The sequence below is a fragment of the Heptranchias perlo genome, chromosome 2, assembly GCF_035084215.1.
Source record: "Heptranchias perlo isolate sHepPer1 chromosome 2, sHepPer1.hap1, whole genome shotgun sequence".
NCBI lineage: Eukaryota > Metazoa > Chordata > Chondrichthyes > Hexanchiformes > Hexanchidae > Heptranchias > Heptranchias perlo.
In genome coordinates this window covers 101,931,553-101,948,813 of record NC_090326.1, presented here as the reverse complement: position 1 = coordinate 101,948,813, position 17,261 = coordinate 101,931,553, and the positions used below count along the sequence as shown (strand labels likewise).

Genomic DNA, 17,261 nt, shown 5'->3' with positions numbered 1-17,261 from the left:
CAACAATGAGTCCATTCAGGCCCTCACAATGGCCGTTCGGATTCAGGGTGAGCAACGTTCTGCCGCCTTGAACAGGCTGACAGATACCTTACAACTGGCCTTCCAAGGCTTCACACAAGTCCTCCAAACTGTCGTCCAGCAGGGTGGAAGGAGTGATGTGGGCCTGGGTCAGGAGAGGGATGATAGTGAAAGGGGACATGGAAGTGGGGACGCCACTCAAAGCGCTCCCTTGTCTCACCCGTTGCCCCCCTCTCAACCAGTACCCGCAATGCTGCCCCCCAACCAGGTGGCCGAGTCTGACCCTGCACAGGTGCAGGTGGCTCTTTGGAGGGGCCCTCACGGGCACCGAAATCCAGAGGGCGTCCGCGCAAAGCATCTCATCGGTCAAGGCATGGACAAGAGCAACGTGCCACCACATCTGCTGAAGCCACACGGGTAACACCACATAGGGATTCCCGTAAACGTAAGGTGATGGTTTTGTGAGCACAAAGGGGGTGCACAAGGGTGTAAAACAAAATGTGTCATGTTTGTGATTTACTTTTGTTTGTTTTGCAAAAAACCATTAAAAATTGTTATCACCACAACTGCCACGTCTTCGCAAATCTTGTCTGGCTTGTGCAATAATTCCCTTTCCTGAGGATCACCATGAAGACCCACACCTGATGCCACCCATTGTGTCACTGCAGAGTGAGTGCAGGTGTATTTTCAGGGCTCTTTTGCGTAGACGACTGAGAGACGCCGGCGATGTCCCCGGTGGCACCCTGGAAGGATCCAGAGGAGAAGTTGTTGAGGGCAGTGGTGACTTTGACAGCGACTGGTAAGAAGATGGTGCTCGGGCCAGCCGGGAGCAGCTCGGCATGAAGGAGGCTGCAGCTATGAAGAGAGACTGGGAAGATTGGGTTTGTTTTCCTTGGAGCAGAGGAGGCTGAGGGGGGACATGATTGAGGTGTACAAAATTATGAGGGGCACAGATAGGATGGATACTAAGGAGCTTTTTCCCTTCGTTGAGGGTTCTATAACAAGGGGACATAGGTTCAAGGTAAAAGGCGGGAGGTTTAGAGGGGATTTGAGAAAGAACTTTTTCACCCAGAGGGTGGTTGGAGTCTGGAACTCACTGCCTGAAAGGGTTGTGGAGGCAGGAACCCTCACAACATTCAAGAAGCATTTGGATGAGCACTTGAAATGCCATAGCATACAAGGCTACGGACCAAATGCTGGAATATGGGATTAGAGTAGACAGGGCTGATGGCCGGCGCGGACACGATGGGCTGAAGGGCCTCTATCCGTGCTGTATAACTCTATGACTCTATGACTCTATGAGATGTCCACGACTACATGTCGAATGACTCTGAGCCTCCATGTACACTGCTCCTCAGAGAGGTCCAGGAAGCTGAGCCTCAGTCTGTGGACCCTGTGGCGAGGGTAGTGCCTTCTGCGTCGCATCTCTCTCTGCGGTTGCCCTCCCTCCTGCTGTGCAGGTGGATGTGTCACAGCACTGTGTTGTGCAGCTCCACGTGTCAGAGGTAGCCAGCAAGGCTGGTGATGCTGTTCGTCCTCCGAGGAGGTCATGACTGCAGATATGGCGGCCCCCATCTGGAACATGTACGTTTGAGGGGGTCCGCAAGGTAGGTAAATCTGTCTGCACACCGGGGTTGAGGTTGCAAGTTGGTAATTTTTTGTGTTAGGAGGAGGGTGGTGCAGGCCAAACTTTGTCCAAAGTGACAGAGTGGCCTCCTGCAATGAGTGAGGGTCTCCCCCGCCCTCCACCTGTCAAATGGACATTTGCAGCTGCCACAGGCTGGTGGCTGCAACACGTCCATTTCAACTGGGAGTGTTTCCCCCAGTACGGGAAACACGCTCAGTTTGGATGAAAATTCTACCCCTCCTAAAATATCCTCCAAATCAGGTCTCCTAACAACTTGAACTATCAAATTAATTGCTTTAAGTGGGATCCCGCCGGCTTTAATTGCCAGCGGGAATCCTGCATGCGGGGGCTGCGCGCACATCTAAACGAGTCATTGGGGAACCCGGAAGTGGGCGGGTTGGAGCCGGGCTCCGGACCCGCCCCGGGAATCCCCAATTTTCGGAGCTCCCCCGCCACGAGCGCACCTGCTCAGCCATCCTAAAATCAACCCCAGAGTCTCCATTCCTGCCACTGGGATAAGGGAGATGGATTTAGTAGTGTAAACACAGGGGTCTAGGAACATAGGAAAAGATGTAGGCCATTTAGCCCCTCGAGCCTGTTCCGCCATTCAATGAAATCATAGTTGATCTGTGTCCTAACTCCATATACCCGCTGTAGCCCCATATCCCTTAATACCTTTGGTTAATAAAAATCTATCAATCTCAGATTTAAAATTAGCAATTGAGCTGGCATCAACTGCCATTTGCAGAAGAGTGTTCCAAACTTCTACCACACTTTGCATGTTGAAATGTTTCCTAACTTCACTCCTGAAAGTCCTGGCTTTAGTTTTTAGGCTATGTCACCTAGTCCTGGACTCCCCAACCAGCAGAAATAGTTTACCTCTATCTACTCGTGGGGGATACAGGAGGGTTCCCTCCCAGTCGGGGAACACTTCAGCAGTCATGGACATTCATCCACCGACCTTCGGGTAAGCGTACTCCAAGGCGGCCTTCGAGACACACGACAACGCAAAATCGTCGAGCAGAAATTGATAGCCAAGTTCCGCACCCATGAGGACGGCCTCAACCGGGATCTTGGGTTCATGTCAGGCTACACGTTACCCCACCAGCGAACAAATGTTATCTGTTTTTAATATAATGGGTCATTTGCTGGCTCTCTCTGCCTTCCGGATGTTTCTGCCTCTCTCTGTGTTTTTTTTTTCTCTGTTTTTTTTCCCTGTTTGTTTTTTTGTTGAATGTGTATTCGGGGGTTCTGCAGGTGACACCTCTCTGTCTGAACACGGTGATTGCCTTGGCAACGGGCAGTTGCAGGGGCAGTCTGTAAACACCATATATTGTTCAATATGTATAAATGCGTAGGCTTCAAGGAGCTCTTGAAACATTTGCCTGAGGAAGGAGAAAATCTCCGAAAGCTTGTGAATTTAAAATAAAATTGCTGGACTATAACTTGGTGTTGTAAAATTGTTTACAATCTATCTACTCTATCAGTTCCCCTTAACATCCTGAAAACTTCGATCAAATCACCCTTAATCTACTAAATTCCAGGAAATACGACCCTAGCTTGTGTAATCTCTCCTCGTAATTTAACCCTTGGTATCATTCTAGTAAATCTACACTGCACTCCCTCCAAGGCCAATATATCCTTCCTAAGGTGTGGTGCCCAGAACTGAACACAGTACTCCAGGTGTGGTCTAACCAAAACTTTGTATAGCCGTAGCATAACTTCTACTCCCTTGTATTCGAGTCCTCTAGATATAAAGGCCAGCATTCCATTAGCCTTTTTGATCATTTTCTGTACCTGTCTGTGACATTGTAATGATTTACATACATGGACCCCCTAAGTCTCTTTGGACCTCCACTGTTTTGAGCTTTTCACCATTTAGAAAGTACTCTGATCTATCCCTTTTAGATCCAAAGTGGATGACCTCACACTTGCCTACATTGAAATCGGTTTCTGAAATTCCAAGGTAAATAAACTGCAATATAAAGCTGCCTGGATATTACACTTATTGCTGCCAGCTCCTGACTGGGAGTTCATGGCTGCCTGGCTTAGCATACCTAGCAAGTTTATTTGATGGTGCTATGTTGGCTGTGTAAGACCTGTGCATTGAGAGCCGGCAACACTAGTATGGCACTAAGTGCAATATAAAAGCAGCTTAAAAGCGGCTAATAATTGCTGCCTGGATAAGCTAATTTTGAACAGGAGGAATCTATCTTTAGGCTGTCTATTGAACTCTACCAGGATAACCTACGAGTACAGCCTGGTGAATGATTAAGAATGGAACCTCCAACTCTCTTGCCTTTTCTTATTTTCTGGCTCTCAGTTCAGTATCTATCTTTACAGGTGGTAAAACAATGATATTATTACCAGATACAATACTGTTTATAACTGTAGCAAGTATGCTGCCGGCTGATATTACTGTATATTAAATACAGTACTTTATGGCTTTATTTTTTGTTATTTGCTTTAAGCCTTTCTCAGCTTATTTATATAATTTTCTAGCGCTGCTGCTGCAGTGCTTATGACGCACCAGGATTTACAGGACCAAAATGTCAGTCATCAGAAGCCAGTGAAGGGCTGCTGCCTGCCTGCTGTGTGCAAAATGATTTTCTGGCATGGGGGAATAAGCACCAGGCATGGGATGGGGAATATGGAACATGGATGTTGGGGCAAGGGTGGTTGGGAATCTTTTTATTTCTTGTAATACAGCCTCTTCTTCAGCATCCGTTCCCAACAAGCACTGTATGACTGGAGTGACCCTCAGGCGCACCAGTCGTATTATGGGGCAGTTTGGAAGTCAGGGCTCTAATGAACCTAGCACACAGCTTGTGCACAGGCTCCTGGCCCTCTTTGCACTCGCAGCTGCATTGGGACATGCTGCGCCAGAGGCCTCAGACTTTCCATGCCTAACAATACGGGGAGTAGGCACCCAATATGCTTTAGTACATCCGGCATCCATCATTATTATCGGCTCCGCATACTGAGTGAGTCTGGCTGTGGGACTCCCATTACATTATTTTGGCCAAGTGTACATTAAAATTGAAGCTCTAGCTTGTACAAAGGGAATTTCTTCAAAAAAACCTCTGTCCAAATTTTATATTTTTAGGATCCAAATTTTCAGATCTGCCTAGGAAATCCTCATCCTGCACTCCTTCCCCCAGAAAACCTCATCGGTTTATAGGAATCATTTATAGCACTAAACACGAACATCTGTTATTCCATAATTAAAGACAGAGATATTGCCTGTTTATACTGCAATCATTTTTGCTAAGCTTCAACTTTATGATACATTTTTCACTTTGCATGCTTTGACATTACTGTTCACTTATTTTTGTCTTTTTATCAGAAGTTGCAAAGCCTGTTATTTTTCATCCATTGCTCTTTACATAAAGGTACATTTCGCTGCTTTCACGTTGTAACAATTGATGCTCAGCTCCCCATCCCGCCACAAACCTCTCCGTGAATTTCTCAGCTTTGATTTAGCAACTGATGAAGAAGAAGCAATAAAAGAAAAACAGCATTTCTGAACACTTTGTGGGCCACTGCTTCAAAATAAGATGGTTATGGGTTCAAGTCCTTGAAATGCCTGTCACGTGAACTCGGATTCTACAGTTGACAGCGAATTAAGTTGGCTGTCATTGCTAGATAGAATATTATGTCATAGAACACATCACATGGGGGGGGATGGGGGGAAAGAAATTACATTGCTTGACCGGTAACAATACCTCCATCACAGAGAAGCATGAAGTTAGAAAGACTCATAGGCCATCTGTGCTAAGGGCTTTCTAAAGGAGATCTTCTCCTGTGAGGATATTAAAAACTAAGAGTGGAAGAAAGAGAAAAGAAAATGAGACTGATGACATATGACACAAACCCGCACACACGATTTGAAGTACCTTAACTGTTGACCCAATAGGGACTTACTCTTCGCAGAAATTAGGCATAAATAGATGCTTCAAGTTCAAAGAAATGTAGCAGGGTTCCTAGTACAGTCCGATGAGTAGTACCGATTAGAAACAGTTCCACAAATGCAGGTTACCTTCCGGTACCTCGGCAAAGTGGGCATTGTTCATATGTGAACCTTGACAGGGAGTGACAAGTTATTCAACCACAGTGGGCAAGATCAATCCTGGCCTCATCTAAAATCCACACAGGGAATATGAGGAGCTTAGGGAAGAGATTAAAAAGGCAATTAGGATGGCAAAGAGAAAATATGAAATGAAAATATTAAGGAATAAAAAAAGAAATAGTAAAGTATTCTATAGGCACATAAGAACAAAAGGAGAATTTAGATAGGGATAAGGCGACTAAGGGATGAGCAAGGTAAATTCACAGGTTATGATGCTGAAATATCAGGGATACTGAATAGATAGATACTTTGCCCCAGTTTTAACTTAAAGGGAAATGACAACAGAAGAAGTCAAGAAGGATATCACAACAGTTAAGCTATAAATAAAGGAGATACTAGACAAAGTAGCCAAACTTAAGAAGTCATTACCCTGGGTCCAGATGGATTGCATCTGTGGATACTCAAAGAAACTAGGGAGGAGATACCAGAGGCACTAGTATCCATATATAAAAAAAATCAATAGAAAAAGGAATAGTGCCAGAGGACTAGCGAATAGCAAATGTAATTCCTATCTGCAGGAACAAGAACTGTGGCTGATTTTCTCCTTCTTAACACACAGCGCTGAGGCTAATAGCAGTGCCCCCTCTGTTGCACTAGCTGAGATCAGGATTCAAACCTGGCACCTTCCTGGTCTACAAGGCTCAACTATTTACTGGATAAACTCCTTGACCATCAATGGAAACTACTGGTGAGAAACGTACTGCACTACGTTATGCATACAATTAGACTCGTGTTAAAGTAAACAAAGAGAGATTTTCCCTAACCACATATTCAACAGCTAGAACCAGACAGTTTTAAATAGATAGCCTTAGGTAGGCAATGTCTTTTTTCTAGGACCACAGGCTTAATTACTTCAAAGTCAATAACCAATAACATGCATTCTCAAAGGCAATCTTATGTAGCTATTTGTTGTTGATGTCACTATACCTTTCCATGCATAAGTAGGCGGATTGTAAGAGTGACGTTGAGTCCCCCTTCAGTCACTTTGGAGTCTGATTTACTCATTCTGACTTTTCAACACTTGGAGGCACACTGTTTTCACACAGAAACACTGAAACCCTGCAGAAAGAAAGAAATTTCAGTGGTCAACATCTCACTTCAAAGATTACTTCTGCTGCAGTATTTATAATTATTTTTTAAAATTTAAAGTGAGTCAGTCATAAATTTCCCTACACTGCATGAACCTTTTGACTGAAGAAAAACTGTTATGCTTGCAGTTTTGTGGAAGTATTTCAAAATTAATTTGAAATAAACATAGAAAACAGTTCAGAAGAAACCTACACAGGAATTTGACAACAATCTCACTGGAAAATCCTGAATCCTAAAAAATAATTTCTACATTTACTAGAAGTAAACAGAAATAGGTTTATTTTTCAGTATAGTTATTTTTTCTTTTTTTTTTGTTATACAGAATGAATACATTTCTCATATTTGTGCTACTTTTTCCTTATGATATGAAGTGGATAAATAAATCAGGTTCTATTTTCTCATAATATGCATTACTGAGACATGAAGAAAAGCATTTAGAACATTTTCATTGTCCAATTGGTATGCATGTGGGTGTAATGTAATCTGGGATTCCATTCAAACATCAAAATGAATTCTAATGTTAAAACACCAACAATACTTCTTTGTGTTATCAAGCCTGATGCCTTTGCTTGGCTGTCTGTACACAATATAATGGTACAAATAAAATTATTCCACCAAAAAAAATGTTCATTATATTATGCTCAGAAAGAAATATTCATCGCTAAATGTAGGGTTTCTAAATCAAAATCAAAATCAGCATCCACCCACCAAAACAAATACATATGAGTAATCAAAGAGAAAAAAACAGTGCTTGGTCTCCATTCTCCCTGATTGATAATATAATGCTTTAGTTCATTACTATTAATGAAGAAGCATTTTCATCATGGCAGAAACTATCCATGGTAGCTGGATCTGTTTTGTCAAGCTAGCTGAACAGACGCGCTTTGTGAATTCCTGCGAGTCTAGGATAAAACGTCGCAAGGACTGCCCTACTATTTCTGCTACAAAGGGCTAATGGAAAGCATGAACGTTTGATGTAATTCTCTAATGAGTACAGAAGCATCTTTTGGCACATTTTAGCACATATTTACTGTACAGTACATATGTCTCCTTAGTCAGGCATTAATAATAACTTCAACAACTGCACCTTTCATTTTGTTGAAACTAGAATATAGGCATTATGCCCCCTAGATCCAAACACCACGTGCCCTTATACAACAACAGTGCAATTTAATTTCTGGAGCTTGTTCCATTCATTACGTGGCTTAATGCAGCCATGTGTTTAGCTGCTCACGGAGATGTGTATGTGCCCCAGGATTATTTCCATGCCCTCCCCTTGACATCCTTTCACAAAATGACTTTATTCATGATGACATGTAGAATAATCAGGACCTTATTTAATCCAAATAACACACAGTAAAGAGGCACAAATCTATACTAGACAGAGCCAAATGTTGGCCTGACCCGAGGCTTAAGCTGTTATGCCAGTTTTAATGCAAGTAGGAACCTGCCCTTTTAAAGGAATACTCCAGGCTGCACTTTCAATTGAAATAAATATGACTTGTAATATAAAGGATAAAAAAGGAAATACAACCTATGACATAATTTATAGACATTTTTGCATTATGCGTGATGTTGTTTATTTCAATTTGAAGTACAGACTGATCCATTTCTTTATATAGGAAACAGTTTCACAACTTAACAATTTAAGCTTCACGAGCACACACTTTGTTTCCCACATCTGTCTGATCTTGATGACTAGCAGTAATGGCTAGCTAGAGGTACACAAACCAGTAAAGATTTTCATCAGCCCAACAGATCTTTATAACTGAAAAAATTAAAACTGAACTGCAACTAACTAATGGTTTAATCATTCTGAGAAGCTGCAGTACAAATTATTTCCTTATTCAAATTATGCATAAAGTTTCTTGGCTTTTATACATTCCTGTGCTATCATGAGATGCACTATGCTAAGGGCTTAACTCTTACTGGATTATTGGTTTCATTAATATTTAATTTTTAGAAACAGACCCTCATGTTACTTAATCAATTTGGGGATAAGCAGCTAGGCTACGCTTCAGAAGAATAAAGCAGGACTACACCTGAAAAATTCCCAGGGATTAGCAATGATTTCTGTTTTGAGCTTTTGTGTTACAGCTTAAATGCAAAACCCTACAATAGGAGCCATCATCAAACAACGTTCTCCTATTCAAAATAGTAATATCAGGATTATGTAACTGTATGTTTATGGCAGTCTTAAATAAGGATAATAAATGGTGTAGCTATGATTACATCTTTTTATGGAATCCCTGTAATGCTATTTTATTGAAACGTTTCTTAAAACCAAAAGCACAGTTGAATGGCTTTTGATTAATTGAACAACTACACTCAAGTTTTTTAAACAGGTTTTCATTTTTCAGATAACTATCACATATGAGTAAAGAAATGAAAATATAAAGAAGAAATTCTAAGCTCAATTAGTTTTTTTCTGATAGCTTAAATGTCAACATTTTTCACTGGAAGCGTGAAGGGGGTAAATTTTAACCCCCGAGAATGGGTGGGCTGGGGGCGGGTGGGCAGTGAAAATTGTTGGTTTTGGGAGTGGGATCGCATCCCGGCTCCAACCCACCGACTTCCGGGTTTGACCCAGACGCATTTGGATGCACATGTGCTTCTGAAACCTGCAAGTCCCGCCGGCACTTAAAGCTGGCGGGCCGATATTTAAAGGTCCAATTAATACCATTAAAGCAGTTAAGGGGATTAAATTTTTGTGTATTTAGGAACATAGGAACTTTGGAAATAGGAACAGGAGTAAGCCATTCAGCCCCTCGTGCCTGCTTCACCATTTGATAAGATCATGGCTGATCCATATACCTGCCTTTGGCCCATATCCCTTAATATCTTTGATTGCCAAAAAGCTATCTCTCTCAGATTTAAATTTAGCAATTGAGCTAGTATCAATTGCCATTTGTGGAAGAGAGTTCCAAACTTCTACCACCCTTTGTATGTAGAAATTTTTTCTGATCTCACTCCTGAAAGATCTGGCTCTAATTTTTAAACTGTGCCCCCTACTCCTAGAATCCCCAACCTGTGGAAATAGTTTCTCTCTATCCACCCTTTCTGTTCCCCTTAATATCTTATAAACTTCGATCAGATCACCCCTTAACCTTCTAAACTCCAGAGAATACAACCCCAATTTGTGTAATCTCTCCTCGTAACTTAACCCTTGAAGTCCGGGTATCATTCTAGTAAACCTACGCTGCACTCCCTCCAAGGCCAATATGTTCTTCCGAAGGTGCGGTGCCCAGAACTGCTCACAGTACTCCAGGTGCGGTCTAACCAGGGTTTTGTATAGTCAGACAAACGATTTTATCTTTCCCTTAACATGACTCCCATGGTCTCTGAAAGACGCCATGGAAACAGAGGCGAGTTGCAGCCAGCACCCATTTTGACCTTTAAACCAGTGATTGACACTTGTGAAGAAAAGGTGAGTTTTTGCAGCAGGGCAATCATTTCTCTCAGACAAACCTTTGGCTGGGAGTTCTTTGTGTTTAGACTGAGATTTCTTTGTTCACACTCAGAATTCTTGTGTTGAAACATATTCACCTACATTTTGGACCCCCTCAAACTGACACCATCAGGATGGGGGGGGGGTGGTGGGGGCGCAATGGATTTATTCAGCAGTACATCTGAGGAGGAAGCACATCACCATCTGCGATCCGTGGCAGGCACGGCATGCAGTTCTGGGAGTTGCAGCTCCACAAGACAGAGGTGTGCCACAAGGACCTACAGAAGAGCAGAGAGGGGACCAACGGAGGGGCCGAGGTCGCAGGAGGCACTACTCCCGAGGGACGTCTACAGGCAGAGGCTGAGCTTCCTGGACCTCTCTGAGCAGCAGTGCCTACGAAGGCTCAGATTGAGTCGCAAGGTGGTCGCAGACATCTGCAGGCACCTTCATGCAGAGCTGCTCCCGGCTGGGCTTGGTGGCCACGCATTGCCTGTCGCAGTTAAAGTCACCACTGCCCTCAATTTCTTCATCTCCAATCCTTCCAGGGCGCCACCAATGACATCACCAGGATCTCTCAGTCGAGTGCACATAAGTGTATACGATGGGTCTAAGATGACCTATTTGCCAGGGCATCCAACTACATCAATTTCCCCATCGCATCAGCCATACAGAGACGGCAGTGGGTTTCCACTCTGGCTGGCTTCCCACGGGTACAGGGCGCAATTAATTGCACACACGTAGCAATCCGAGGACCTGCACATGAGCCAGGACGGTTCATCAACCGAAAGCAGCATCACTCCATCAATGCGCCGCTGATTTGTGACCACTGGGAGAAGTTTCTGCAGATGTGTGCCATATTTCCTGGCAGCTTCCATGATGCCTTCATTTTGCGCGAATCCAACATCCCGGCCCTTCTCCACGCACAAGACAGACTTAAGGGCTGGCTCCTTGGAGACAAGGGATACTGCCTGCAGACATGGCTCATGACACCTCAGAGAAACCCCACCAGCGAGGCACAGCAGCGGTACAATGACAGTCACATCACCACCAGGTCTGTCATTGAACAAGCCAAAGGAATGCTCAAGATGCACTTCAGATGCCTGGAATGATCTGGAGGATCACTTCAATACTCACTGGCGAGGGTGTGAAGAATAATAGTCTTGTGTTGCGTCCTGCACAACAGAGAGGGTTACAGGTGGATGAGGTCCCATTTGCTCATGAAGCATTCGCATCTGCCATCAACATTGAAGAAGACGAGGAAGAGGAGGAGGACGACGATGGACAATCCATCAGCAGAACAGCGGCGTACCTGGCTGCTCATGATGCCAGGGAGTCACTCATATTTGATAGATTCTCATAAGGAGACCGGCAAAGTGACGATAATCAAGTACTCAGACCACCTGGAATGACCACCACCAACACCAGCCCGATGGATGCATTGCTTTGGGTGAGGCTGCCCATATCAGAAAGATTCATGACACTGCATCAAGATTGGGGTGAGTGGGAGTGGTGGGTTCACCAATGGGGAGGTGAGAAAGTGCACAGAAAGTGTAGGTATGTTGATAGAGAGTTAAGTGGGTGTGAGGAGTGATGTGATGGAGTAAGTTTGGCAAGACAGAGTGTGGGGGGGGGGTGGGGTGATGTACACCATGAGATGTAGGTGAATCATTAACTATACTCACTTTTCCTGACCTGGTTATGTCATTAAATCGCTTCCTGCACTGCACCCAAGACCTGGGCACCATGTTCCTGCTGCTGACCTGTTCTATCACCTCCAGCCACGCCTTCTTGGTGGCAGAAGCAGGTTTCTTCCATCTGTCACCTGGGTATAACACCTCCCTCCTGCTTATCAAAGCACCAAGGAGCCCAAGGAAAATTGAAGTCAATGGGAATCCGGGGGGAAACTCTCCAGTGGCTGGAGTCATACCTACCACAAAGGAAGATGGTAGTGGTTGTTGGAGGCCAATCATCTCAGCCCCAGGACATTGCTGCAGGAGTTCCTCAGGGCAGTGTCCTAGGCCCAACTATCTTCAGCTGCTTCATCAATGACCTTCCCTCCATCATAAGATCAGAAATGAGGATGTTCGCTGAAGATTGCACAGTGTTCAGTTCCATTCGCAACCCCTCAAATAATGAAGCAGTCCGAGCCCGCATGCAGCAAGACCTGGACAACATCCAGGCTTGGGCTCATGGCAAATAACATTCGCGCCAGATAAGTGCCAGGCAATGACCATCTCCAACAAGAGAGAGTCTAACCACCTCCCCTTGACATTCAACGGCATTACCATCGCCGAATCCCCCACCATCAACATCCTGGGGGTCACCATTGACCAGAAACTTAACTGGACCAGCCATATAAATACTGTGGCTACAAGAGCAGGTCAGAGGCTGGGTATTCTGCGGCGAGTGACTCACCTCCTGACTCCCCAAAGCCTTTCCACCATCTACAAGGCACAAGTCAGGAGTGTGATGGAATACTCTCCACTTGCCTGGATGAGTGCAGCTCCAACAACACTAAAGAAGCTCGACACCATTCAGGACAAAGCTGCCCGCTTGACTGGCACCCCATCCACCACCCTAAACATTCACTCCCTTCACCACCGGCGCACCGTGGCTGCAGTGTGTACCATCCACAGGATGCACTGCAGCAACTCACCAAGGTTTCTTCGACAGCACCTCCCAAACCCGCGACCTCTACCACCTAGAAGGACAAGAGCAGTAGGCACATGGGAACAACACCACCTGCACGTTCCCCTCCAAGTCACACACCATCCCGACTTGGAAATATATCGCCGTTCCTTCATTGTCGCTGGGTCAAAATCCTGGAACTCCCTCCCTAACAGCACTGTGGGAGAACCGTCACCATAAGGACTGCAGCGGTTCAAGAAGGCGGCTCACCACCACCTTCTCGAGGGCAATTAGGGATGGGTAATAAATGCCGGCCTCGCCAGTGACGCCCACATCCCATGAACAAATTTTTTAAAAAGCCAGTAGTACCTCAAGGGAGGCGCCTGACCCCTGGGTGCTGCCTATCCTCTAAGCCCTTCCATTCTGTTATTTGATCCTTTCTCTTCAAAATGCATTGTTGCATTGGCCCTTTAAATAGTGGGCTTTAGATCATGTCATGCGTGTGCACAGTACGCCTGCTGCGCAGCTTGGAGACCCGAAACCCAGAAGTAGAATTAAATTCCTTCAATTGAGTCGCATTCGCTCGAGAACACGCATAAAAACTTTTTCCCGGTTTCCCTCCCGCTTATTGACCCTCCCGCTGAGATACCGCCTCATTGTTAAAATTTACCCCATGTCTTTTCTGAGTTCTATACATTAAAATTGTGCTTCTATAGTTCATGTTTTTACCCCATGTGGCTCTTGCAAGCAATACAATTTAGCACTGACCTGAGGAGGTCTCAGTAGGTAGAGTTCAATTTGTATTAAAACATTGTTACCAAATTTGATGATTAAGTTACCCAATTGGTTACAAATGAAAAGAAAGATGAGTTCCTCCCCAAGGCATATTAAACAGTGATTCTCATATTTCTGATTTGACCAAGGATTAAATTCCCAGTGCATGAAATACAATGTGAGCAGATTGAGACAATATTAATGCAATATCAAGGAGTCAGAAATAAAAGATTTATTGACGAATAAAGCATTTAATTCTAACCCAGTTCATTAATTCCAAATAGTTCATGAATTTCTCTTAGTGAATGGTGTTATGTCTGATTTCATTGAAACTATTTTTGTAGAGTAACCAAAAAGCAGCACTGTCGTTCAGTCCTGTTGATTTGTTCTGAATGCAGCCCTATATACAGTAAGATGGAATTCCTTTATTTGGTGCGGTTGTTATGTGAAAGGCACAATATAAATGTAAATTGTTGCAATTGTTGTTCTGTATGGATTTGGAATAATAAACATCAGCTGGTGTGTAATGGATTTTGAGAAGAATCTTTTACTAACATTATTTTATGAAACTGTGATATATATCTGTCTGCAGTGGGTAAAGTACTTATTTTCCAGAAACCAAAAGAGATCTCTTATAATTTATCCCACTGCAGATGTGCACCCCTCCTACTTTCAAACTCCCTCTTACAACAGCATAACTCTGATTTACTTTGAGCAGTACCACAGGAGATCTGTTAGTATGTATTAAAATATCCCTCTGTAAATGGCTGAAGTTGTATCCACAGTGAGGTAGAAATCTAGCCATGCTTATTCGTTCAACTAGGCACAAGATGCAACTTAATAAAGAATCCACCCCTTAGGTACTTGCTGGGCTGAACGCCTACACTAGCCCTTAGCACCAGTAGCGCAAATAAAAACACTCAAACACTAGTAGGTGAACTTAGAATGTTAAATTGTAGCCTTACTGTCCAGACCAGAAAATAGCTGGAACAGAGTGCCTGACTTCTCACACCAATTGCTCCTAAAATAGGTCTTTATCTTACAGTTAGTGAGGTATATTCAAGGCTGAGACAGATAGATTTTTGGACTCTAGGGGAATCAAGGGATACGGGGGTCGGGGCAGGAAAGTGGAGTTGAGGTCGAAGATCAGCCATGGTCCGATTAAATGGCAGAGCAGGCTCGAGGGGCCGTACGGCCTACTCCTGCTCCTATTTCTTATGTTCTTTTGTTCTTAAATATAAAGAGTTATGTTTATAGTGAACATCATAAAAGAACTGGAAATGTTATACATTAACTGTTAATATTTACCTTGCTAAGTGTAAGATAAGGGCCTATTTTTGATTATTCAAAAATTGCCATTATAATCTGCTTTTTATGAATTATTAGATTTTTTTGCTGAGCAGTAATATCACAATATTGGCCCAGAATTTGCTGGAGCAGAGCATCTTGCAGTGAAGCGCAGTAAGTTGGATTGGATCCCTCACCCTTCAGCTCCAATTATTTTTGTGCTGTAAATTGCTGGATAGCCAGCTGATAACAGGTAACGGAACATCTGGGACCTTAGTGAATGACAGGACCAATACTCTATCTCCTTAACCAATGGCATTTAAGGATAGGGAAAGAAACAGAGCAAACGACAGAGAAGGAAATAGGTTGAATTAGAATCAAATTAGATACAGAAAGAGAAATAAAGAGAGGGAAAGATTGAATTGAGAGAGAAAAAGAGACAAAGGAAAAGTAGAAAAAAAATTGAAAAATAAAAATTTTTAAAACTTCCAGTAACAATTTACTAACTACAGGAATGAGACTCCACAGTTTCAATTGTTCGCTTTCTGGATCTTCAAGGTTGAGTGGAATTGCAGGACCATTAATCACCCCATTAACAGAGTTCTTACGTTGTGAAATAGCAGCACTAACTTTCTGCGGCTAGTTTAATTCATATTTACAGTGTAACTCCAGCAATGTCTTGACGCTCCTAGGGAGGATCACGGTGAGTTCCTGTTTTTGCGAGGCTAGCGGCGGAATGCCACAAATCGTCCAACAACGTGTGTGTGGCGATTTGCAACTCACGGCGTATCTCTTCCTCGCCACAAATTGCTGGGATTTTTACGCACTAATAGTGGTGAGCACCGTGAACTTACCTGCAAATTCTGGGCCATTACATCATACTATAACATCGTTTTGGAATATCTGTGGTATTAACACATTCTTTTTCTCCCCACTATTATTTTAAGAAATTAAACTTTACAGATTACAAGTTGAAATAAGAAAACTGGCAAACATTCAACAATTAATGGTGTAGGAGAAAAATCACACACTAGTTTTCACACTAATCTAGTATTGGTGTATATTCTCAACATGACATTTACAGGAGGGTATACTGACAACCTAATTGTGCATATTTGTACATTAATTTAACACACTTCAAGTCGAAGGCATACATGGGTTAGGACAGTACAGCTGGACAGGAGTGCACCATCCCACTCACATTAGGGATGTTTTTGAGTTGGGCCACCTTTTCTGTACAGTGGTAATATGTGTTCTCATTGGCATTGACCCATCCTCCTTGTGTTCAACACAGCTGCGTCTGTTTTACAAGCATAAAACAAGCACTACGATAGTCAATTTAGGAGAGCAGAGGCCTGCGCCAGATCTGCACATTGAAGTGAGGCTCCTGCATCCAATTCCAACCCGGATTGCTAAATTTGGTTCAACCAGGCGGACCGTGCACTGCGCAAGCTTCCACTAGTATTTCTGGGTCTTGACCCGCCTAGCCAACATTCCTTAGAGACTGAAGGAGGCCACTCAAAAAAGCACCCAAAACTTTGTGAAATTTTATTTTTTAATGGAATCGGAATGGGCAGGAGAGCTTCTCCTCGCTCCACGAAACAACTGCGAGCCACTGTCGGCCTGCACACGCTCCTCTCCCGATCGTCTGCCCCCTAGCAGACTTACCTGGTGGGGCTTTACACCAGTCGAAATTGGTTAGGCCTGGTTCGGAGTGCCTGATTGACACCTGCAGCTCACCAGAGTTATGATGATGAGGCCTAAGGACCAATTTAGCACGGTTGGGCAGGAAAGAGGGACTTACTGGGCATGTACAACACAGGTATTTTTTGCCTTTCTTGTGACTGCTGTGGGGTGTAAGAATACCAGTGTACATGACTAGGAGAAGAGGAGTAAAAAAAACAGAAAGAGTTCATTCACTTTGATGTTTGTAAGCATCACGTGACAGCATGTCACCCTTTCAAACTGGACTAACAATTGTCGCTAACAATCAAGCACAAAGCCTGTCTGTATGTGTGTTCTGGTTCTATTCTTACATCAACTTTCAAAATAATAGCTGTAAAAAAGAGGCCACAAAAGCTTTTCATGTGAAATAATAGCCTCCACAAATATTTTTCATATTTTTTCTTAATTCTGCTTATTTTTATTCGATGTGGACTAAAACAGACTAAAATTTCACATATTCCATTTACCAGACACAGAAGTCATTATTCATGGTAATGTTTCGTAATTCATTTTTATAGATTCTGTACCAACTGTAT

General features: G+C 43.5%; 1 protein-coding gene across 3 annotated transcripts in view; it reads right to left on the bottom strand.

The window, feature by feature from the left end:
- The window catches only part of zgc:110045 (uncharacterized protein LOC664755 homolog), a 141,173-nt gene that overhangs the window by 58,260 nt on the left and 65,652 nt on the right, over positions 1–17,261 (bottom strand). For all 3 annotated transcript variants that reach the window (XM_068005190.1, XM_068005172.1, XM_068005180.1), the window contains exon 2: positions 6,702–6,833. In XM_068005190.1, coding sequence (XP_067861291.1) covers positions 6,702–6,779 — 78 coding nt within the window. In that variant the 5' untranslated portion in view covers positions 6,780–6,833. The remainder of the gene's footprint in view (positions 1–6,701; positions 6,834–17,261) is intronic.